The sequence below is a fragment of the Lepidochelys kempii genome, chromosome 21 (assembly GCF_965140285.1).
Source record: "Lepidochelys kempii isolate rLepKem1 chromosome 21, rLepKem1.hap1, whole genome shotgun sequence".
Lineage (NCBI taxonomy): Eukaryota > Metazoa > Chordata > Testudines > Cheloniidae > Lepidochelys > Lepidochelys kempii.
Genome location: NC_136400.1, coordinates 17,495,058 through 17,519,150, shown reverse-complemented (window position 1 = coordinate 17,519,150; position 24,093 = coordinate 17,495,058). Strand labels below are relative to the sequence as shown.

The 24,093-nt window shown below is 51.9% G+C and overlaps 1 protein-coding gene across 1 annotated transcript; it reads left to right on the top strand.

Annotated features, from left to right (window-relative positions):
* The first annotated feature begins 2,831 nt into the window (after nt 1-2,831).
* Nucleotides 2,832-23,193, top strand: GNAT2 (G protein subunit alpha transducin 2). The gene is made up of 8 exons (XM_073320361.2): nt 2,832-2,949; nt 7,616-7,658; nt 11,463-11,604; nt 12,696-12,853; nt 14,427-14,555; nt 14,876-15,005; nt 22,328-22,481; nt 23,003-23,193. Exons 1-8 carry the CDS (start codon nt 2,832-2,834, stop codon nt 23,191-23,193), a joined length of 1,065 nt encoding a protein of 354 aa, XP_073176462.1.
* The last annotated feature ends 900 nt before the right edge of the window (nt 23,194-24,093 follow it).

Below are 24,093 nucleotides of genomic sequence, written 5' to 3'. Positions count from 1 at the left end.
TGGTTGGGGTGATTCTGACCCTCAGGCAAGGTGGAGCACCAAACAGTCTCTGGGTTTAGGCCCTGAGGCAGGGAAGAGCAACGTCCTGGCTCAGGCGTATGGCAGATAAATGCAGGTCTCTTGACCTAAGGTGGAGAGGCAGCAACCTCAGGGGTTGGGTTAGCAGCAGGGGGTAGGGAGACCCGGGCCCACCCTACTCCACCCGGTCCCAGCCCTGGGCCCAACAGTGGCAGAGGGTCAGCAGGGATCCCACGGCAACACGCTGACTCAGGTTCTGACAGCAAAACTGGACCAACGTCTGGTTTCCCTGGGCTACTTCCTACTGGAGTCTGGGAGGGGGGTTCCGTAGGCATGGGGTCCTCCATCTCAGCGGGGTACTGGGCTGTCGGCATTCCCGTGCGCTCCTCGCCACTCTCAGCTTCCTCCGGGGTCAGGGTGCTCCTCAGCTGGGGAGCTGGGCCCGGGGTCTGCAGCAGGCTTGGGGCATTCATCTCCTTCCCTGGCTCAGGCTCCACTGAGCTAGTGGCCCCATACCCACCTTTTATACTTCCTGTCCCGCCCCTTAGCTTCCAGCAGGAGGGTCAGGCCTGGCCTGGCTCCGCCCACCACATCACAGAGAGCAGCTCCTCCCCCTCTGGCTCCGTGGGAGGCCACCCTACCTCACGACACGGCCTCTTGGGGGCCTCCAGTGCTGTCCACAGAACAACAGGACGCCTCCGCCTGGCAAAAATCAGGTCCAGCTTGTGATAGGAGGGGCAGGGGCCGGGACCATTCCAGAGGCCTGGTTGCCCTTGCCTGTGGAGTGACCCCAGAACTTGTCCTGGGAGTGACCCCTGTCCGTCACTGGATTCGATACAGACTTGTATATCTGGGTACTCTGACGGTAGCTGCTAAGGCAGGACTAGGCCATCTCCCCAGCTCACAAGGAAATCCATGATCTCTGCACGGCTCCCTGGGGGGTGCATGTGGCATGGCTCCTGCACCACTGAGAGGGGTACGTGACTCTGGCCGTGTGTGCACTGACAGGGCACAGGTGATGGCAAGCCAGTGTTTAAACTGGGAGGGGACACCCAGTCAATGCCAGAGTAGTAGAAGGTACGGAGGTAAAAAGACAGGCCAATCCAGATGCAAAACAGTGCAGTGTGGGATAGTAGTGGGAGGACTGCCAGAGGCAGAACTGTTCATTCAAAATACAGATATGTCCACACAGACCTGTGCTGGACTAACTCATCTCAAAATGGACTCAATCCACTTGCAAAATGGATTAGCCAATTTGCAAAAAGTGGCCAGATAATTAAAAAGAAAAAGAAAAGAAAAGACAGATTGTGTCAGACGGACACTGGCCATTTTAATCCAAAACAATAGTTAATGTGTGTGTGTGGGGCAGGGGGGACGGACGGGGACCAACCTGTGTAGAGAAGCTCTTGGTGTTTGTCTGGCTGTTAGTACGTTTCCAACGTGATAACATTTGAATGCTGCATCCGACCAATTCCAGAATTTCAGGGAATGGAATTTCATGGGCAGAACAGTGTGGATTTTGGTGAAAACTCAGCAACCAGAAGGGGAAAAATAGGGAACACCTGGAACCCTTTCATCTGGTTAGCAGACCCAGCAGTTTCAACCACTTCTGCCATCATCTATAGATCAAAGAACCAGTTGGTGTTGCCACCTTCTAGCACAACCCCTGCTAGCTAGCTCAGCTCTACCCATCCTCCCAAGAAATTTTAACATGTGACCCCTTGAATTATTTATCTCCTAGATAGAAATAAGACTGGGGGACTGAAGGGGCATGGGACTGCACACAGAGCCCTTGGCTGGGGGTGGGAAATGGAGGACCCTGGTATGGGGGAGGTGGGGCACACAGAGCTACTGGCATATGTTGGAGAGCGAATGGGGGCACAGAGTCCCTGCCATGGTGGGAAAGTGGGGAATGGAGGACGTGGGAGGAAAGGGGAATGAGGGGGACACACAGAGCTGCTGGCATGGGGGAGGAGTCCCTGAAATAGGAGAATGGCACCCAAAGAACCTGTGGGGGGGAATGGAGGGGAGTCAGGAGCCTCGGGGGTGGGCAAGGAGCTCAGCTGATAGAAGCTATAAAGTGTGCAAACTACTAGTTAGCCAACGATCGATGAATTTCTAACGCACCCATCGCCGTGGTACTAGGGCCCCAGCTGCTAGGGTGCTGGCTGTTCCCCTTGGCTGCTGAACAGCCTCTTCCAGATCTGGAGCAACAGCAAGGAGAAGGCTGGTTTACCCAGCAGGCCCCGGCTGACATTTTTCATCTAGAGCTCTCCAGCTCTATAGGTCTGACCTGGGGCCCCCCAAGTCACACACCCCAGGGCCCCTGCAGCAGCGGGATTCCTTCCCTCGTGTGCTTGCAGGATGGGGGTCGCTCTCCCTTCCCCCCTTACATAATGAACCTCTCCGCCCCACCTGCAGCCTCGTCCAGTGTTCTCTGTTCCCAGGCATTAATCTTTGCCATCTTGGGCTCATTTAATTGGATTTCCCAGGTCACATGGTGAGATAAAAAGTCCCCAATCCGTAGGACAGAAAGTGGGTCATCCATGGGGAATTAAGGGAGAGGGGCAAGGTGAAGGGCTCCCAGGCTGCCTTCATAGCAGTCTCTGGCCAGCAGCTGTCCGGCGTGGAACTCCAGAGCCAGCCTGCGGCGTGCGGCCCTTCTCTGGTGCTGTGCGGGGTTGGGCAAAGAGATATATTTTTTCTCTCTCTCTCTCTCCCCACCCCGTAAAGGGTGAGTGACCTAGGGTGAAGAGCTGGAAGAGACAGAGGAGCTCGAGGAGTTAGAGGAGCTAGAGGAGGAAGACGCTGAGATGGGGAGTGGAGCGAGCGCTGAAGATAAAGAACTTGCCAAAAGGTCCAAGGAGCTGGAGAAGAAACTCCAGGAAGATGGAGACAAGGAGGCAAAGACAGTCAAGCTGCTGTTGTTAGGTAAGCATGGGAGCTGGGCAACGCTGCAGCTTGCCTGGGGCACCCTCAGCTCCTAGAGGTGGATCCAGAAATGAGCGGGCAGAGAAGTGGTTCTGTACCACTCAGAGCTGGTCTCCATGCATGTAATAAATGTGCAGTCTGCAGAGAATGGCCCAGCAGGGGATTCTGGTGATTCAGGATGAATGCAGGGTACGAGGGGGAGGTTAACCTGTAGTTCTCTGTTGGCTAAGCAGTGCCTGGGAAGAAGGCAACCCCGAGATGAGACGTAGTGATGCCAAGCTAGGGGAGGTGGGGCAAGAAAGGAGAAACTGGGGTTATTGTTGCTGGGCCTGAGGAAATCAGTTTATGTGAAGGGATTAGAAAATGGCAGTATCTGCTGGTGGTCAAGGGATGGGAGACAGAAGAAAGAGAAGAGGGAGCATGAAATGCAGCGCAGGACCAGGGCAGGAGGGCTTGGTCTGGCTGTTTCAGTCCATGGTGGGTTCAGAGATATGGTCACCCTAGGTTTTTTGTTGTTTTTCTCGTTTTTTTCCAACTGAGAGGAGGATCCGTTCCTAAGTAGCACCAGATGGGCTCTCATTAGCTTGATGACTTCCTAACTGAAGCGATTAGCTGGGATACAGAGATTTCTCAGCCAATCGGATGTGACAAGAGGTCACAAACACCCTCTTGAGAGAAGCCTGGGTGAAGGGGGCAGCACCTCAGTAGGGATTAAAATCTATTTGTGATTTTCCAGAAGGGGCGGTAGGGCTGGAAATAGGAATGCTGTGGCTGGTGTCACCACTTGGTAACTACATACCTGGGTCTTTCAGCATTGGGGCGGGGGGTGGGGGCACTTTGGATTGATTTGGTGACTCACCAAGGGCCATGGGTGAAAAGGGAATTGATCAGAGAGTCATTGTTCTGGCCAAAAATGACAAGCAAAGACGTACATGTCATGTTTCACTTCAGGTGAGAGTTTAGTGGCTGAAGCATAGGGCAGAGGATCAGGACACCTGGGTTCTAGCCCCAGCTCTGCTGCAGCCTCCCTGTTTGGCCCACAGATTCCCGGTCTGTGAAGCAGGGTGGGGGTATTATCCCTACCCCCCCCCCGCATACTGTGGGGGAGGTGCAAGGGCTGGATCAGGCAGCAAAGCTACTCTGGTGAGCAGGGCAGGATCAAACCGCAGCTCGTTAGACGCTGATGAAGCGCTTTGAGAGCTCTAGCCTAGAGAAAGGCAGAGGGTGATGGCGACTGGGTCTGTTACCTGCTTGTTGGTAGAAAACTTCATAAGCAGCGTGAATAGAAAGGGCTGGACTTTATTTCTGAACACACTGATTTTACCCGATTACTAAAAGCCTCAATTTAGCCAAATATCCCAGTGGCAGAAGGGCCTGTGCTCCGAGTCTGCATTACCGAGTCACCAGCTGGAGGCTTCACAATCCTGCTGATCTCCGAGCTGCAAGCTGAAGCGAATGGGGGGATCCCACTGCTGGGCTGGGCGCCTCTCTCAGCCCTTTTACAGGCACTAGACCATGAGCGGAGTACTGCAAACAGCAGAATACTGGGGCAGGTCTCACCGTCAGCCCAGCACTGCTGAGGCAAGGGAGCCTGCTAGGAGATGCCGAGAGCACGCACGGTTTAGTCCTTCTAAAGCCGTGATGGAGCGGGATTCTCCAGCCTGCTCTTGTTCTCCTACAGCATCCCCTCTCCTTTCCCCTGGGCTCCAGCTCAGAGCACAGCTTCCTTTGGGCCTGTGCTGCCCAGTGAAGCTGCTGCTCACTCTGGCACATGGCAAAGTCTGGGGCACCCAAATCTTACAAGTGTGCACATAAAGTCAGCTAGAAGGGGCCCTGCTTGGTCACAGCAGGGGCCCAAGTGTCTTCTTCAATGCAGCTGTGGGGGAGGTGTAAGGGATGGATAGGTCCCAGGGAGGGGACACAGGAGATGCAGAAGGTAGGGAGCAGGTGCTAGGGTGAAGGTTAGGCCACTGGATGGTCATGGGTGGGGGGAAACCCCCCAGTGACAGGCTCCTCCAACCCATCTCTGCTTAGTGTCACAATCAGCGAGGGTAATTCACCACCTCCCTCTTCCAATCAAGATCAGATGTCTCCTCCTGAAAGAAAGGCTCCTGCTCACAATGAAGAGATGGGATCAATGCAGCAATGTCTGGCTGAGGTCTCTGGCCTGGGCGTGGCAGCAGCTCAGACTAGATGCACACAATGGTCTGAGGGGCCATCAGGTTGCACCATTCCACCCAGGAACTCATCACTGGGGGGTCAGTCCTGGTCTGCACCCCAGGGTGCCCTAAGCCACCCTCTGTGATTCCTATGCTCGCCCCCCGTGCCTGGAGAGAACTCCAAGCCTGCATCAGAACCGTGCCAGTGTGAAGGCAGCAGAATAAACCCTTGCTCCAGAGGGTGACTGGTGAGGGTTTAGGAAAGATGGCACCTAAGCGGAGAACTGAGATTGAGGGTAGAAGCCCCTGCTGGAAACCCAGCCTCCCACCCGGCTCCTAGAAGAAAAGTGAGGCCAGCAGGGCCGTCTCAGCCCAGAGCCACCCTTTGCAGCTCCTGGGGTGAATGCTCCCTGGAGTTCTAGGTTACAACGCGGCTGCCTTGCTGCTCGCACTGCAGGGGCAGGAAGCCTGCGCCTGACTCTGTGCAGCACCACAAGGTTCATCCAGGTGACGGCAGGGAGGCTGGGATCAGTGTGATTAGGCCCTAATTCTAAGCAGCTTCCTGGTTTGGAATAAGCTGCTTAAAACGATAAGATGAGGCGCTGCCCGGGGCTTGCAGCCGAGAACTGAAGGGCAGGCGATGAGAATGGAGGCAGTAGAGAGGAGGGGGAGGTTAAGAAAAGCAAAGCGCGGGGCTGGGCTGATATGCCCAAGGGCTGAGGCCCTTACCATGCAGGGAATCCCAGCTCCAGGCTGAGTTCAGGCTGCCCGACATGGTCCTTTCTACCCTGCTGGGGCACAGTATGATGGTCCCAGCATGACAGACACATGGGCCTGGCTTGCTGTATAGGGTTCCACTGATGGGGGGCTTATGGAGTAACTAGGTCCCCTGACCCCATAGCAATGACAGGTCCTTTGTGCCAACAGCAGCCGGGGACATAGCTCTTGAGTGCCCCCCCCCCAGCGGCTAGCCTTTGAGCACTGCTCATGGGCTCTGGAGGGAGGGATCTCCAGCCTTCCTGGGCCAGGGAAATGAGTTGGGCCAGGGGGGAGCCTCTGAGGAATAAAAAGGGGGCATGAGCAAGGCACAGGGGGGTCTCCCTAGGCCTGAGAAAACTGTTCAGGCCCTGCTGACTGCAGGGGTGGATGGAGGCTGGAAGGTTCCCCTGATCCACCAGACCAGCAAGGCTCAGTACTGAGAGGAGCAGGTGGGATAGGAGCCAGAGCAGAGGGCTCAGTGACAATGCATCACATAGTCTGCAGGGAGGTTAGGTAGATGGAGGGGGACGCTTGCAGACTTAGGCAAAGGGGTGTGGAAGGATGATGGAAGCTGCAGTGTATTGCTCTGGCAGATGGATCCTGGAGGTGTGAGAGTAGTGAAGGATCTGAATACCAAGCATCCAGGCAAGAGCTGGGACAGGAGAGTTAGGGCAGCCAAGTAGTGGAGGCTAGATACCCTTATCGAACTACAGGGCTGGAAGGGACCTCAACAGGGCACCTAGTCCATCCTCCCATGCTGAGGCAGGCCCACCCCAATGGCTATAACCTATTTTCAAGCCCCCCGGCCTCCCGAACCCACCTGTTCCAGCGCTGAACTTGCCTTGCAGGTAGAAAGTTATTCCTAAAAAATCCAACCTCAGCCTCCCTGGCTGCCAAGTAAGCGGATTGCTACTTGTCCTGCCCTCGGTGGCCATAGAAAGCAATAGATCACCGGCCCCTACGTAACCACCTTTACATATGTTATGTTCCCCCCTCAGCCTTCTCATCTCTAGACCACACCTGCCCAGTTCTTTCCTCATCCCCTACCCTGTGGGGCACCAGATGGTTTGAACCCTGGGCAGGGAGACAGGTTTGGGCTAGAAGCACCTGGCCCAGCTTCCACACAGTGAGGCCTGTGTGACTTGCAGCTGGCTGGCACGGAGCCTTCCAAGGACTGGCTCAATGCCGGGGAACAGCGGCAGTGCAGGAAGCACGGCCGTCCCACGTGCGCCTCCCCCTTCCCAGAGCCCAGCTCATCCCGCTCAGGGCAGGCATGCATCAGTGCACAGCGAGGGGAGCTTAGCAGCGCGGGGGGGGGGGGCGCTGAAGGGGAGAGTCCAGCTGGTTCTGCAAAAGCAGATTCAATCCCTGGTTCCTAGACACCCATTTTGACTACTCCCTCAAAACAAGGCCTTTCCCTGGGCTGGGCTCTTGATGAGCTCTTGGGAGCCCAGGGCCCGGATCAACTGACCTGTTTGATCCACATTAATATGCCACTAAATAACCCTGCACTGGAGAAATCCTTTCGTGCTGCACTGTCTGAGGGGCCAGCCTCAGAGAAAGGTGCAGGGGGGACAGGAGTGAAGTGCAGGATAGATGCTGGATCTGAGCGCTGCGGATCCAGGTCCTTACGCTGGTCCCAGTGCCCAAGGATCTGAGTGCTCCAGAGCTGCTGTCCCCTTGAAGGCGCACGCGTCTCTCTCTTTCTGAATGCTGGCACTCAAACGTTTCCTCGGGCTCTTTTCCAGGTGCCGGGGAGTCAGGCAAGAGCACAATCGTCAAACAGATGAAGTGAGTACCATGGTAGGGCTGAGGGTCAGCTGCCCAGAACATAGCCCAAGGCAGTTTCCTTGTAGGAGCCTAATCTGAGCATGAATATAGTGTGATTAACCCCTACACTGCTGCTGGGCCAGGCTGCCTCCCATCTGGCCATAGCTTAGCAAGATTAATAAAAATGGATTAACCAACTCAAAAATAGCATCTGCAGTTATGCTGGCAAGCAGGAAAAGGTGCCCAGTTCTTCTGCTTCGAGGCACGAACTGATCAGCAGCTGGGGTCTCTTCATGTGCCATCTCAGTTACAAGTGATGGGTGGGGGTGGAAGTTTCATTCCTCCCACACACCTCAAGACAAGGAAATCGGCAGAGACAGACAGCAGATCTAGCATCTCCGCACCTGTGCCCTGTGGAACGTCCCAGGGAGTGGCTGGAGTATGGGAACATCCCATGTGAACTGTTGGCATGTGGGGTACTGGTGGCAAGTTCATGGCCAGCCATACCAAACACCAGGTTGCAAGTCTCCAGGCACAAAGGAGGAGGAAACCACCACACCCCCTTTGTGCGTTGTTCCTTGCTATGCTGTGTCACTGACGTTAGCCCCGGGAGGGGTGGGGGGCAGGGAACACAAACCATCACGGAGTTACACAGGGAGCAAGTGAGCTCTATGCATCAGCAGAGTCCAGCTGCAGAAGGTCCCATGCGATCTGACCTTCCCCTATGAATCTGAGGCTCTATCATAGGCAGAGCCATGTGTGGTCAGTCCAGGAGCCAGTGAGCTAATCCATGCCATGGGTCTCAGACCGCTTTCCTTTCAAAGCTGGTACCCTGATCTTCATGGAGCCAGCCGATGGAGGGAGTTCTCTCATTGCATCTGGGCTTGGCTGCAAGGCACCTGTGTAGATCACAACTGGCCCAATTGTGAGCTAGGCTGCATGCCAGCACAGAGGCAGATGGGGTGTAAGGAACTCCCTTTCTCCCCTGCATGGGGCAACACATTGTGAGAAACTGCTAGCAGATGCCACTCAAGCCGCTTCCCTCCCACATAGTGTTCAGCGGTGTGGTTCCTCAGCTCTGCACCAAGGGGAAAGTCAGCTATGCCAGGAAAACAGCAGGCATTCCAGCCTAGGAGTAAGCAGGGGCCAAGCTGGCACATTTCAGTCATAGAATATCAGGGTTGGAAGGGACCTCAGGAGGTCATCTAGTCCAACCCCCTGCTCAAAGCAGGACCAATTCCCAACTAAATCATCCCAGACAGGGCTTTGTCAAGCCTGACCTTAAAAACCTCAAATGAAGGAGATTTGACCACCTCCCTAGGTAATGCATTCCAGTGTTTCACCAACCTCCTAGTGGAAAAGTTTTTCCTAATATCCAACCTAAACCTCCCCCACTGCAACTTGAGACCATTACTCCTTGTCCTGTCATCAGCTACCACTGAGAACAATCTAGATCCATCCTCTTTGGAACCCCCTTTCAGGTAGTTGAAAGCAGCTATCAAATCCCCCCTCATTCTTCTCTTCTGCAGACTAAACAATCCCAGTTCCCTCAGCCTCTCCTCATAAGTCATGTGTTCCAGTCCCCTAATCATTTTTGTTGCCCTCTGCTGGTCTCTTTCCAATTTTTCCACATCCTTCTTGTAGTGTGGAGCCCAAAACTGGACACAGTACTCCAGATGAGGCCTCACCAATGTCGAATAGAGGGGAACAATCACGTCCCTCGATCTGCTGGCAATGCCCCTACTTATACATCCCAAAATGCCATTGGCCTTCTTGGCAACAAGGGCACACTGTTGACTCATATCCAGCTTCTCGTCCACTGTAACCCCTAGGTCCTTTTCTGCAGAACTGCTGCCGAGCCATTCGGTCCCTAGTCTGTAGCGGTGCATGGGATTCTTCCATCCTAAGTGCAGGACTCAGCACTTGTCCTTATTGAACCTCATCACATTTCTTTTGGCCCAATCCTCCAATTTGTCTAGGGCCCTCTGTATCATATCCCGACCCTCCAGCGTATCTACCTCTCCTCCCAGTTTAGTGTCATCTGCAAATTTGCTGAGGGTGCAATTCACACCATCCTCCAGATCATTTATGAAGATATTGAATAAAACCAGCCCGAGGACCGACCCTTGGGGCACTCCACTTGATACCAACTGCCAACTGGACATGGAGCCATTGATCACTACCCATTGAGCCCGACAATCTAGCCAACTTTCTATCCACCTTCCGTCCATTCATCCAGCCAATACTTCTTTAACTTGCTGGCAAGAATACTGTGGTAGACAGTGTCAAAAGCTTTGCTAAAGTCAAGGAGCAACACGTCCACTGCTTTCCCCACATCCACAGAGCCAGTTATCTCATCATAGAAGGCAATTAGATTAGTTAGGCATGACTTGCCCTTGGTGAATCCATGCTGATTGTTCCTGATCACTTTCCTCTCGTCTAAGTGCTTCAGAATTGATTCCTTGAGGACCTGCTCCATGATTTTTCCAGGGACTGGCCTGTAGTTCCCAGGATCCTCCAACTTCCCTTTTTTAAAGATGGGCACTACATTAGCCCTTTTCCAGTCGTCCAGGACCTCCCCCGATCGCCATGAGTTTTCAAAGATAATGGCCAATGGCTCTGCAATCACATCCGCCAACTCCTTTAGCACTCTCTGATGTAGCGCATCCGGCCCCATGGACTTGTGCTCATCCAGCTTTTCTAAATAGTCCCGAACCACTTCTTTCTCCACAGTGGGCTGGTCACCTCCTCCCCATGCTGTGCTGTCCAGTGCAGTAGTCTGGGAGCTGACCTTGTTCATGAAGACAGAGGCAAAAAAAGCATTGAGTACCTTAGCTTTTTCCACAACCTCTGTCACTAGGTTGCCTCCCTCATTCAGTAAGGGGCCCACACTTTCCTTGACTTTCTTCTTGTTGCTACCATACCTGAAGAAACCCTTCTTGTTACTCTTAACATCTCTTGCTAGCTGCAACTCCAGGTGTTATTTGGTCTTCCTGATTTCACTCCTGCATGCCTGAGCAATATTTGTGTACTCTTCCCTGGTCATTTGTCCAATCTTCCACTTCTTGTAAGCTTCTTTTTTGGGTTTAAGATCAGCAAGGATTTCACTGTTAAGCCAAGCTGGTCGCCTGCCATATTTACTATTCTTTCTACACATTGGGATGGTTTGTCCCTGTAACCTCAAAAAGGATTCTTTAAAATACAGCCAGCTCTCCTGGACTCCTTTCCCCCTCATGTTATTCTCCCAGGGGATCCTGCCCATCAGTTCCCTGAGGGAGTCAAAGTCTGCTTTTCTGAAGTCCAGGGTCCGTATTCTGCTGCTCTCCTTTCTTCCCTGTGTCAGGATCCTGAACTCGACCATCTCATGGTCACTGCCTCCCAGATTCCCATCCACTTTTGCTTCCCCTACTAATTCTTCCTGGTTTGTAAGCAGCAGGTCAAGAAGAGCTCTGCCCCTACTTGGTTCCTCCAGCACTTGCGCCAGGAAATTGTCCCCTACACTTTCCAAACACTTCCTGGATTGTCTGTGCACCGCTGTATTGCTCTCCCAGAAGATATCAGGGTGATTGAAGTCTCCCATGAGAACCAGGGCCTGCGATCTAGTAACTTCCATGAGTTGCCGGAAGAAAGCCTCGTCCACCTCATCCCCCTGGTCCGGTGGTCTATAGCAGACTCCCACCACGACATCACCCTTGGTCCCTGCACTGCCTCTCCTTTGGGCTGGGGGGCAAGGGGCCAATATCTGTGCTGCAGGGAGAGGACTGGCAGGGGAAGCAAGGCTGTGATCCCTGCTAACAGCTGTGTTTTATTCCCCTCCCCCCACAGGATTATCCACCAAGACGGTTACACAGAAGAAGAGTGCCTGGAATTCAAGTCCATCATCTATGGCAACGTGCTGCAGTCAATCCTGGCCATCATCCGAGCCATGTCCACGCTGGGGATAGATTATGCCGAACCAGGGCGAGGGGTCAGTACGCTGCCCCTGCCACCACTAGAAGATCTGATTGGCCCCTGGACAGGGGAAGGTGGAGGAGCGGGTGGTCCCCACGTGTTCGTCTGTTCGAATGCCTGCAGTTCCCAGTGATATGCAGGAGTCCTGGGAGAAGCTGCTGCTGCTGAGAGGAAGTTTGTTCCTTCTGAGCCCCCGAGGGGGCGGGGACGGGACGGACGGACGGACAAGTGGGGGTTGGTTCACTGGTGTTCGCTCAAGCTAGTGTGTGAAGAATAGCAGTGTGGATGCTCAGGCTAGCTGTGTAAGTCCAAGCCCATCTGACCCCCTGGGTCTAAGGTCGGGGGCTAGTCCGAGCCTAAACTGCAGCATCCACAGTGCTATTTTTAGCATGCTTGCTCAAGTTTGTCTACCAGGATGGGGAGGCTGTGGCGTAGACAGAGCCCGTGTGTCTCATTCACTCCTGCTAGTGCCTGCTAGAAGCCACTCGGTGGGCAAGTGGCAGTCGTCTGGTTCCACTTCCTCGCGATGTAGATCATAGAATCACAGAATATCAGGGTTGGAAGGGACCTCAGGAGGTCATCTAGTCCAACCCCCTGCTCAAAAGCAGGACCAATCCCCAATTAAATCATCCCAGCCAGGGCTTTGTCAAGCCTGACCTTAAAAACTTCTAAGGAAGGAGATTCGGAGGGGAGGAGATCGAAAAGGAAGGGCAAGACCTCCAAGTGTGGGAGAAAGGAGCTGTGGGGAAGGAGAGTCTAGAGATGAGTGTCCTGCTCCTTTCATTATTCGCAGAGGAACGAGGAGTTTGGTTTTCCGTTGTTTCAGGCACCACGCTGCTATGGTGTGTTGCCGTCTACTGGTTAAGGAAAGCATTCTGGGAGCAGCTTGAGTTCCCCACTCCTGGGCCGGTAGGATTCTGGATATGTTTCCCCACATTCTCTGGGGAAGCTGTTCTTGAAAATCAGCAGGGTTGAGTGGGGAATTTAAATTTCAAAATCCAGATTAAAATCCCACAAAACATGACCCTGTTCAGATGGGCCCAAAGCAGGTCTGCCATTCACACCCATCTCTGGCCCCAGCCTGCTCACCGGCTCTGTCTCTTACAGGATGATGGGCGGCAGCTGTGCAATTTGGCAGATTCCATCGAGGAGGGCACCATGCCCCCGGAGCTAGTAGACTGTATAAAAAAGCTGTGGAAAGATGCGGGAGTCCAGGCCTGTTTTGACAGAGCAGCTGAGTACCAGCTCAACGACTCCGCTTCCTAGTAAGTCTGTCCCTATGACCCAATCATTAGGAAAAGCACCTGCCAGACAGCGAGACCCTCCAGGGATGGGCACGCACTTATTGGGACACAGAGGGCTCATCCATCGTTGGAGCTTAGTACCTTGAATCGTCCCCTTCGCTGATGCTGAAGGGACTGATGTCTTTATGGAGCAGGTACCACCCCCCTCTACTGCCACGTAAAGCAACTTGGACTCAGCTTTTCACCAGCAGCCAAGGGGAAGGAAAGGAGAAATTCCAGGTAAAGGGGCCAATCTGCTCCCTTTGAAGCCAGTGGAAGTTTTAGCACTGAGTCCAAGGAGAGCCTTGTCCATCAAAGGAAGGGTACATGCCCCTTAAAGGGCGTTAGAAGACAAGCAAGAGAGACCAGAATGGCTTTGAAGCATCGAGTTGCATGCACGCTCATAATTCACTGTGTAACAAGTGAGGTCCTCTGTGCTCCCACTTGGCCCAGAATGCTCCGGGTGAGAGAGAGAACACAGGGGATTATCCCCCATGGCCTGGATAGTGCTACTGCGTCAGACAAAGCCCCTAAACACCACTGACGTGACTATCACTGCCTGCCGGAGGGGGGCTGCCTGCCCCTCGTCATCACCATTACTTGACGCTGCGCAAAAACCCTGTTAAACCCAGCCAACCAAGCGATGCTGAATTCAGCCTAGTTCCTGTACCCTTAATTGATGCCACATGCCAGGGTATGTCAGGCCACCAATCTGTCTCATGCACGATACAGGCTGCACTATCTGAGGCCAATGAGCCTCAGGGCCAAATGCTGCTTCTGCTCACAGTAGCGTAAATCCACCGAAGACAGTGGTTACTAGACACAGGCTGGTGTCAACACCATTGCAACTTGTCCCGTCAGGTTAGTTAAACATAGTTCAAGGGCCCAGAGCCGTGGCCTGGCACAACGGCTGCAGAGCGGAGGCGTGGGCACATTGCAGGCAATGCTGCAGGGAACACACGTCATTTTTCACGCTGCTGATCCAAATGTGGCCACTCTCTGCCCTAATAAACCCCGGCCTGCCATGCAGCTCCCTCGCAGGCTGCGGCAGCTGCACCGTCCCATTCAACAGCAGGATGGAGGAGCAACTGTGGATGCTGGAACTTAAGGTTACGGGCTTTCCAGACCACAGCATTAACGGAGCTGCTCTATCACCTCCCCCCAGCAGGGTCCACCTGTCTGCCTCTGTCGGTTGTCCCTTGTCTCAGGGTTAGATGGTCAGTTCTTTGGATCATAGCAGACCCTGCGTGTTCAGCACCTGGCACAAGGGGGTCATGGCCCACGCTCCTAGGTGCTCCTGCAATGCAGGTGAGAAGGGATGTGCACGTTTTGACCCTGGTTAGTCATGAACTGAGATTTTCTTGCTCTACAGTTGGGCTAGAAAGAAGTCTCCTCTCCCTCAGGCTAGTAGAATTGCTTGGACCTTCCCACTGTCCTCTCCTATGATTACTAGCTCACTGATAACCCCTTACCCCAGACCTCCTTCCCCACGCACGATAGCTATATTCCCGATCCCTTAGGGCTGCTCCCAACAGCTCTCTGCATTCCTGCCTAGCTACCTGAACCAGCTGGATCGGATCACAGCCCTGGATTACCTGCCCAATGAACAGGATGTACTACGATCTCGAGTGAAGACCACGGGGATCATAGAGACCAAGTTCGCCGTCAAAGATCTTAACTTCAGGTGAGCATAGGCGCACGTGTGACCCTCTCCCCTTTGGTGGCATCACCGACCCAGGTATCCTGGCCAAATTCCAGCTGGGATAATCTTCCTTACATCCTCTCCTAAATGGCACGTTTCTTGGCTGGTGTAAATCTGCAGAGCGCCATTGCGCTGTCAGTTGGCAGCGGCTAAGGATCTGGCCCTCTGCACTCATATACAGAGCTGCCACATCCTACCGGGCAGGGGCTGGGTTTCTGCGGTGGGTGCTGCGACTGCCTCTGTGTTCAGTGCTCTGGTTGGGAAGGGGCTATCTAACAACAGCAGAATTACTCCCTCCACAGGATGTTTGACGTGGGAGGACAGCGGTCAGAGCGCAAGAAGTGGATCCACTGCTTCGAAGGCGTGACCTGCATTATCTTCTGTGGAGCCCTCAGCGCCTACGACATGGTGCTGGTAGAGGATGATGAAGTGGTATGTTCTCTCAATCCCTAGCTGCTGATGGCACTGAGACCTCTGTCCTCTGTCACCAGAGCACAGCTGGGCAGCTGCTCTCCCCGTTTTCAGAGCACCAGGAAACGGACAAAACTCCCAGCTCAGCTGGGCGACATCTGAGAGCCACCACCCAGATTTGAAGAAAATAGCATCTCCCCAGCACAGACACTTGCTTGGTGTGAAGTGCCTGCATTGCCCGGAACACAGGGAGGTGCAGGCAGGCAACAGAGCCATGAAGAGCCTTGAACGTCAGCTCGCGGTTTACACTGTGCTGCTCTGATGCAAATCCAGGAAGCAAATAGCACTTGCCTGACATCAGATTAACTCATGTCTGAAAATAAATGCCCCTCTTCCAGCCAGTGCAGCTGGCAACTAAAACCAATTCAAGTAGCACAGTGACATCCCGTAGCTGGTTAAGACAAAGGATATTTCAGTGGGGCTGCCCAATGGCTTGCCTTCAAGAGGGCATGAGAAATCAATAGAAGGAAGATGGGCTTGTGGTTGAAGCATGAGGTATGAGAGCAGGATACTGTTCCCAGCTCTGTTCCGTGTGTGACCTTGGGCAGATCTCGGATGCCTGGATTTTCAGAAGTACCCGCACTCCTCGCCGATTTCAATAGGCGTGGCGGGTGCTCGGCCCCTCTGGAAACACACACTCAATTGTTCTGCAGCTTCCGCCTCTGTCAGTGAGAGATCATAGCCCCTACCTCTCAGGGTTAGCATAGGGCTGAATTCAATGGAACATCTGTAAAGCAAGCGGAGGGCCCCGGACAGACGGCGTGGCATTTTTATAATCAGCCCTATCGGCACATCGGTTTCAGAACCTGTAAACTAGGAAGTGAACGTGGAAAGTTCAGAGGAGAAATTGGGAAGGGCTCAGACATGAGCCACAAGCATGGAAACCTGCTTCATAGCAAGAAACTAAAGATGCTCAGTGTGTTTAGTTTGCCCGAGAGAAGGTTAAGAGGTGACTTGATCCCAGCCCGGAAGCTCCTGAGCAAGGAGGTTTCCAATGGCAGAGGATCTTTAATCTAGCAGACAAAGGCTGACAGACCCAACGGCTAGACACATGCAGACTAGACAGAAGGTGCACATTTTTAGCAGCCAGGATGTTTAACCGTTAAGACAACCTATCTGGGCACATGCCGGCATGGGGGGCTTAGAGACGAAGTGCTGCCGTGCTTAACAGCTGCTCAGTGGAACCCTCAGCCCTGGGTCAGGAGCCCAGGCTCCCTATACGATGCATCGGGAGAGCTGGGTAAGAATGGGATTGACAGAACCCAGCAACCTGAGCAGGGAGCCACCTAAGCTGGCCAGTAGAAGAGCAGGGGCTTGGCATTGCCTCAGTGAGGTAACCCCACGGGGTTGGGATGCCATCCCCAATAGGCAGAACACTCACCTGGCATGTGGGAGATCCAGCTTTGAATCCCCACTTTAATCCGGAGCAGGAACTTGGACCCTTGTCATCCGTCTCCCAACTATATGCCCTGAGGTGTGTTCCAGGGCAGGTCTCTCTCGACCTCTCCTGCTGAAGCTGTTCTCCTTTGTCTGAAACATTTAAATTGCCCTTGGAGCAGGGACGGGACCCTGGGTCTCCTAGGAGGGCGCACTAACCCCTGGGCTATAGTCTCTCTCTCTCTCCGGATCAGTGACTATTTCACTATTCCACATAAAGAACAGCTTCGCCAGAAGAAACGGAGACACCCACCCCAGAGTATGCCAGAGCCTGACAGTCAGGGCACTCAGCTGAGGTCGGGGAGACTCAAGTTCACGTCCCTGCTCTGAATGAAGCAGAGGGGGATTCAAACCTACGTCTTCCAGGTGAGTGCTCGAACCACTGAGTGACTGAATATAGGGTGAATCGGAACCATATGTTGTGTGGGTGAGCGTGCTCCGAGCATGACCGTAAGATTGGGCACAGCAAGCGAGGCAGGTGGGGGTAACACCTCGCTTGAGGATCGGGCCAGGCAGCTCAGCGGTCTCAGGAATTAGCGGCTTTGCACATGTCCACCAGTGGAAGCTGAGGAATTTAGGCACATGCAGGGTTAATCAGCAAGTGAGTGGGGGTTTGAGGATCTAAATTCCTTTGTGGATCTAGCCTGGAGTCTTTAAATCAAAATCTCTTCCTACAAGTTCTGCGATAGCTCAACCACAAGCTATGGGGCTGGGTGCAGGAATCCCTGGGTGGGGTTCTCTGGCCTGTGCAGGTCAGACTAGATGACCTCTTTTGTTTTTAAAAGGTATGTAGCTATGTAGGAACTAGAAAAAGGACAACAGCCAAACAGCATGGCCAAGACTGCAGCAATCCCTGGGTGGGGTTCTCTGGCCCGTGCTGGTCAGACTAGATGACCTCTTTTGTTTTTAAAAGGTATGTAGCTATGTAGGAACTAGAAAAAGGACAACAGCCAAACAGCATGGCCAAGACTGCAGCTTTGAGAAACTCTAGGAGAATTACCACATCCTGTGTGGGGACAGAACAGGTGAAATCCTGGCCTTGCTAACGTCAATGACAAAGCTCCCATTGACTTCACAGGGCTAGGGTTCCCCTCAGTCAGTGGTTGCCCTGGTTGCTGAAGGTCAGATGTCAGTGTAGGGAGGAACTGAAGTTTGAGTGACAAACCAACCCACAGGAAGTGATGCACCTGTAACGAACGTAAGTGCATCAGAGAGTCAGCGATGGCTTGCAGAACTAGCCAGGCAGCAAGCTGCAGCTAAACAGGTGCACCCATAGCTGAAGAAATCCCTTAGAACAGTTGGCAGTTTTACCATGAAAAGCTATTCATAATTCTGCTGCTTATATGTGCAGTTACATAACTGATGGATGGAAAAATCATTGTCCATTCACCCACTGCTTGCTCACTTTGTGTAGCAATGCAGGGGAAGGCAGCCACAGATGGGCCCGATCCACCCCACCACTCTGAACCTGGCTCCCAACTGCAGCTGGAGCCCCTCTCCAAGGGGCACCCTCATTACCCTGGGAAGCAGAGACAGAAAAAGATTGTCCACCATAAATCCCAATCCGCTTCACTTGACTCCCAGTGCAATGCTGTGGCCAGAAGGGCTAATGCCGTCCTGGGAGGCATCAACAGGGGACTCTTGAGTAGGAGCAGAGAGATGATTTTCCCTCTGTAGTTGGCACTGATGTGACCAGTGCTGGAACGTTGTGTCCAGTTCTGGAGATCACAATTCAAAGAGGATGTTGATAAATTGGAGAGGGATCAGAGAAGAGTCACAAGAATGACCAAAGGGTTAGAAAATGTGCCTTATAATGACAGACTCAAGGAGCTCTATTTAGCCTAACAAAGAGAAGGTAAAGGGGTGACTTGATTACAGTCTACAAATACCAATTTGGGGAACAAATATTTAATAACGGGCTCTTCACTCTAGCAGTGAATGGCCTACCATGAGCCAGTGGCTGGAAGTTGAAGCTTGACAAATTCAGGCTGGAACTAAGGCATACAATTTTTACAGTGCAAGTAATTAACCATTGGCACAACTGACCAAGGGTCATGGTGGATTCTCCATCACTGACCATTTGTAAATCGCCGGTGGGCTGTTTGTCTAACAGCTCCGCTCTAGGAACGATGTGGGCCAGATCTCTGGTCTGTGCACTACAGGATGTCAGACTAGACTATCACAGTGGTCCCTCCTGGCCATGGAATCGATGAGTTTGTTGCCAAGCAGTTCCTACCCTTTATTTCCTGTCTTTTAACCAGTTACTGCTCTATGAGGACCTTCCCTGTCATCTCACGACTACTTAGTTTGCTTAAGAGCCTTTGGTCAGGGACCTGGTCAAAAGGCTTTCTGAAAATCCAAGTACACTATATCCTCTAGATCACCTTTGTCCACATGCTTGTTGACTCCCTCAAAGAATTCTAAGAGATTGGGGAGGCATGATTTCCCTTTACAAAAACCTGTGACTATTCCCCAACAAATCGTGTTCAGCTGTGTTTGATAATTCTGCTCTTTACTATAGTTTCTACCACTTTGCTCAGTACTGAAGTTAGTTTTATCAGCCTGTAATTGCCAGGATTGCCTCTGGAACCTTTTTAAAATAGGTGTTACGTTAGCTATCCTCCAGTCATCTGGTACAGAGGATGATTTAAGCCCTAGGTTACATACCTCAGTTAGTACCTCTGTAGCTTCATATTCGAGCTCCTGGGTGAATCCCATGGGTGAATCCCATCTGATCCTGGTAACTTATTACTGTTTAGTTTGTGAATTTGTTCCAAATGTCCTCTATCGACACCTCACTGTGGAACAATGCCTGAGATTTGTCACTCAAACAGGGCCCAAAGAGAACTGAGGGGCATATTCTGGTTTTGGTTTATAACAGATGAAAGAACAGAGAGCCTTCCTAAATCAGACCACCACCACCCTTAGGATGATTTGTATTTCAGTAACTCCTAGCAGCCCCAACCAAGACCAGGGTACCCATGGTGCTACACACTGCATGGACCAACAGTAGCGACAGCCCCTGACCCAAAGCATTGACCATCCGAACAGACAAACAGCATGGCGGAAATAACGGATCATCCTCCCCCTTGCACAGGTTGGGGCCTAAGAACCAGGGAGATTGAGACCTGCCCATGTTCACACAGGGAGGGCATGTGGGGCAGAGCACAGAACAGAACCCACATCTCCTCAGTTGTGGTCTAGTTCCTTCACCCCAGGGTCTGATACTCCAGCTCCATCAGACACTGGTGATCTGATGCCCCCCCTGGCAGGGAGAGGGATTTATCCATCTCTGACTGCTGGGATCCCACAGAGCATCCGTCCAGGTCATCTTGCTCTGGGACTTCCTTAAAGAGAAGACAAGAGGAGAGTGAACTCTAGGATCCAGGCTTGTTCCTGCAGTGCCAGTCATTTGGTTCCTGCAGGCCAAACCGAGGGCTGGTGGACTTTCACAGCAGCTCCCCTTACATGCCACTCAGCCTCCAGCTTCCTTGACCAAGAGTCTCTCCAGAGCCCCCATTTCACGTAAAAACAGCATCAAGGGAAAAATCAGAGCAGTGCAGCCTGTGGGGAATGTTTCGGATGCTGCTAGTCAGGCAGGGCGCTGGCTCCATAGGGGCTCTCAGCCTCTCCTTCAAACACCACACAGAGGGTGAAGAGCAGAGAAAGCTGGCGACGAGGAGGCAGAAAACAGTAACAAGATGCCTCTGGTACTCTCTCCCCCTGCTATGAGCAGCCGTCTGAGGGAAGCTAGCCCATTAAACACCAGTAGCCCTCCTGCATGCAGATGGTTATCCTTCAAACAGGACACCTGCTTCTCTTCCTCCCTCAGGATGGATTCATGCAGAACGGCTCCCTGGCCCTGCAGGTTATTAAAACAAACTGCTTTGGAGGAGATTTGCAAATCAGAGAACATGGTCTACAACTTGTGGAGAGTTCTCTTTTTAGAAGACAAGAGACTATGGATGCGGGAGACTGAACTCCTCCCTCTCTTCTTCTCGGAGGTTCGACTCAGAAGGGACAAACCAGGGGGCAGCATTTTAGACTGTTTCACAAGATGCTGAAACAAGTCTACTCTGGTACCCTTCTAGACAAGCAAGGGGCACGTTCAAGCCCTTGGGAGCAAGAAGAGAAGGAGGAAGACATGCCTAGTGACTAGGACATGGGAAACTTGGGTTCAATTCTCACCTCAGAATTCCTTGTGTGACCTTTGGCAAGTCACCTAATCTACCCTATGGCTCAGTTTCCTCCATACAGTGGGGATAGGACTTCTCTGCCTCTGGGGTGTGTTGTGATCCATTGTTTGCGGGGTGCTCATACTACCAGGGGGTAGCGTTGGAAGTGGCTTGCGATAGTGCCATAGCAGATATTTGGGCCAGCGTGTACTAGTTTTCTCAAGGAAGATCTTCCTAGCACAGCTGACTTGCAAACCCAGAGGATAAGAACAATCTTGCTTTGTGAAGGGCACTGTAGTGATCAGAGGATGATTTCTGCAGGGCTGGCCTATCCTAAAGCACCTGCAACTCCTCTTGTGGTTGCTGCAGGAAGACCCATAGGCGATGGCTCATTAGAGAGAGCACATACCCACTGCCATCTCCCACAGCACTCCAAGAACTGGCCATCATTTTAGTAATGGGGTCTCAGCTCAGTTATTTAGACAGTGACTTCTCACATCTGATTCTTTCCCACACACAGAGCCTGCCTTGCAGCAATTAGGAATCTGGCATTAGCTTTCTGACATTAGGAGAGATTTACATTGAGGGTGTAGAGTGACAGAAGTCCTTCATTCTGGACTCCCCAGTAACTGTTGTGAGAACCCATAAAAACAGCCAGCCGCCTATGGTGCGGCAATAGAAAGAAGTAGGGCTACCGAGCTACCTGGCTTTGAGGAGCAGGAATGTGAGGATTCTCAAGGCAAAAAGAATCCTCCAACATCTCTAACCAAGCAGTTCAAGACTTTCCTATCATTGGCCATTTTGATAAATATTCTCCCATAGAAACCACCCACAACTTTCTCTTTGGCAACACTTGTGCTTATTACAGCAAAAGAACAGAAGAGTTTGCAAAAGACAAAAGGTAAATCAACTTGCTGGAATGCAGTTGGTTTGGCTGCTGGCTTCCAGCTGCTGTATTTGAGTCTGTACTTTTCTCCTCGCTGCCAGGAGAACTTGAAGTTCAGCACCAGAATCTCTCAACACTTTGTGTCTCAAGAGGGCTTTATTAGCAGTATTATGGTAGCAGCTGGAGGGCCTTGTGATGGACCTGGGCCCCATTGTGCTTGCACAGAACAGCCTCTGCTCTAATGAGCTAACAGTCAAGTGAATTTGCCCCCCTTGTACATTTTCAGTCATGGCATCATCTGAAAATTGAAGTCCTGTTGAAACTGCAAAAAAGCCACCATGGAAGGGTGCCAATTCGCTTTGTTTAAAATCCAGTTGGTCTAAAGCTTCTGCCTAGCCATAGAGTCCTTATCTGGGCTACGACAGACAGGAAACATCACAGCTTTATGACCAGCAAAGGCTTCACCACTGTAACAGTAGAGTGCTGCCCTCACTTTTACAGCTGCAAAATCTATGGAGATCAAAAAGCAAGTTCAATTAGCAGCAGCTCAGGCAATGGCTGTTGTAGAGCCTCAGCCTGTGTGAGGAACAAGCTTGAGTGGGAGTCGGGACTTGCACATGTTAAGCCACAGAAACTTGAGTGGGGGGAGAACTTTCAGAATGTGTTTGACCAAGCAAGGACCTGCCCGCCCCTACTTTCTGAAACCAGAATGAGCAGGGTCTTTACAACACAGCCCACCTCTGAAATTTCTTTACAAGTGATATGGTCTTTTTGTCTGTCTTCAGAACCGCATGCATGAGTCCCTGCATCTGTTCAACAGTATATGCAACCACAAGTTCTTTGCTGCCACCTCCATTATTCTGTTCCTCAACAAGAAGGACCTCTTTGAGGAAAAGATCAAGAAGGTCCACCTCAGCATTTGCTTCCCAGATTACGATGGTGAGTTGGTCTAAAAACTCTACCTCCCTCCCTCCCCCCCCCCATTTATGGTAGTGTTTAGGCCCAAATCATCCTCACCCAAGTTTAAAAAAAATCAAACCTGAGTAATTAGTGGGAAGAAAAATCACAAAAGGCACAAATGGATAGAAAATTCTCCTCTTGGGAAAAGTCATTAGGATCAAGCTAGGTCTCTGCAGCTGGGAAAAGGAGAGGATCTGTATTAAGCATTACCACCTTTGGGTGATTTGGTAGGAACAAAGAGGTTCTGACACAAGGCTGACCCACCCCAATAAAAAGGTCTGCTTGCTCTTCACCTTTTGTGTAGAAAGCACACGTCATTGCCCAGGGCTGTCACTCCAGTTCTGTTCTTTAACATGCATTTTATTCTCTCAAAACAACATGACAAAGGATCACATTTCCTCTGCTGGCCACAGATCCATGGGCTTTGAGGAGTTTCTAATTAGGACAGTCTTCCTAATCAGCAGCACTTATCAGCAGAGTTATTTCCTTCCCCGAAATAGGTCCCAATACATTTGAAGATGCAGGAAATTACATCAAGAATCAGTTCCTTGATCTCAACATGCGAAAAGATGTGAAAGAAATCTACAGTCATATGACCTGTGCCACAGATACACAGAACGTTAAATTCGTGTTTGACGCAGTCACAGATGTCATCATCAAAGAGAACCTCAAGGACTGTGGTCTCTTCTAGAACTCCAACTTTTGCAGGTACTGTAAACTTCAAGCAGAGAACTAAAAGCCCATTGTAAGTCACAATTTAGCCACTTTTACTACCAAACGGACATTGTGAGGGGTAGGAGACAATTGGTCTGACTCCTCACCGATAGTTAGGGCCCTACCAAATTCACAGCTGTGAAAAACACGTCATGGATCATGAAATCGGATCTCCTCCATGAAATCTGGCTATTGTAGGTGCGGGACCAGATTTCACAGTGTTGGGCGGCTGGAGAGCAGTGGCTGCTGGCCAAGAGCCCAGCTTGGAAGGCAGAGCTGCCACCATCAGCAGCGCAGAAGTGACAGTGTCATGATATGGCGTTGCCACCGTTACTTCTGTGATGCTGTTGGGAGTGGCGCTGCCTTCAGAGCTGGGCCCCTGACCAGCAGCTGCCCTTCTGACACCGTGAAATTTATTATTTTTAAAATCCTATGACCGTGAAATAGACCAAAATGGACTGTGACTTTGGTAGTGATAGTGCACCGCGCGCTCTGGAAAACTCTGCTTTTTTGCCCTTGTAAGCAGCAATATTACCACTAAGCCACTGGTTCTCAGCTTTTTCCATATGGGGACATCCCTCCCCCATCTGGGCAGTATCCTCCTCCTCCTTCATAGTATGGGAACAGCAGGGTGGTTGTGAGCACTAGCCACCCTTTTGAAGAGCCCATGAAACAAACTACTTAAACCCTGCCAGCCCCTGTAGCAGTTGATTTCCCTACTCGGCGTGTAGAAGGGGGTTTTTAGCTGAATCTAGTACGCCAAAGTGGGCTAGAGGGTCCAGGAGATGAGTTATGCAGAGTGTTCTGCTTTAGACAGCCTTTTAGCTAGCCACCATGCTGTTTTTAAACAAACACTAATGTTATTTTCAGTTTCTGA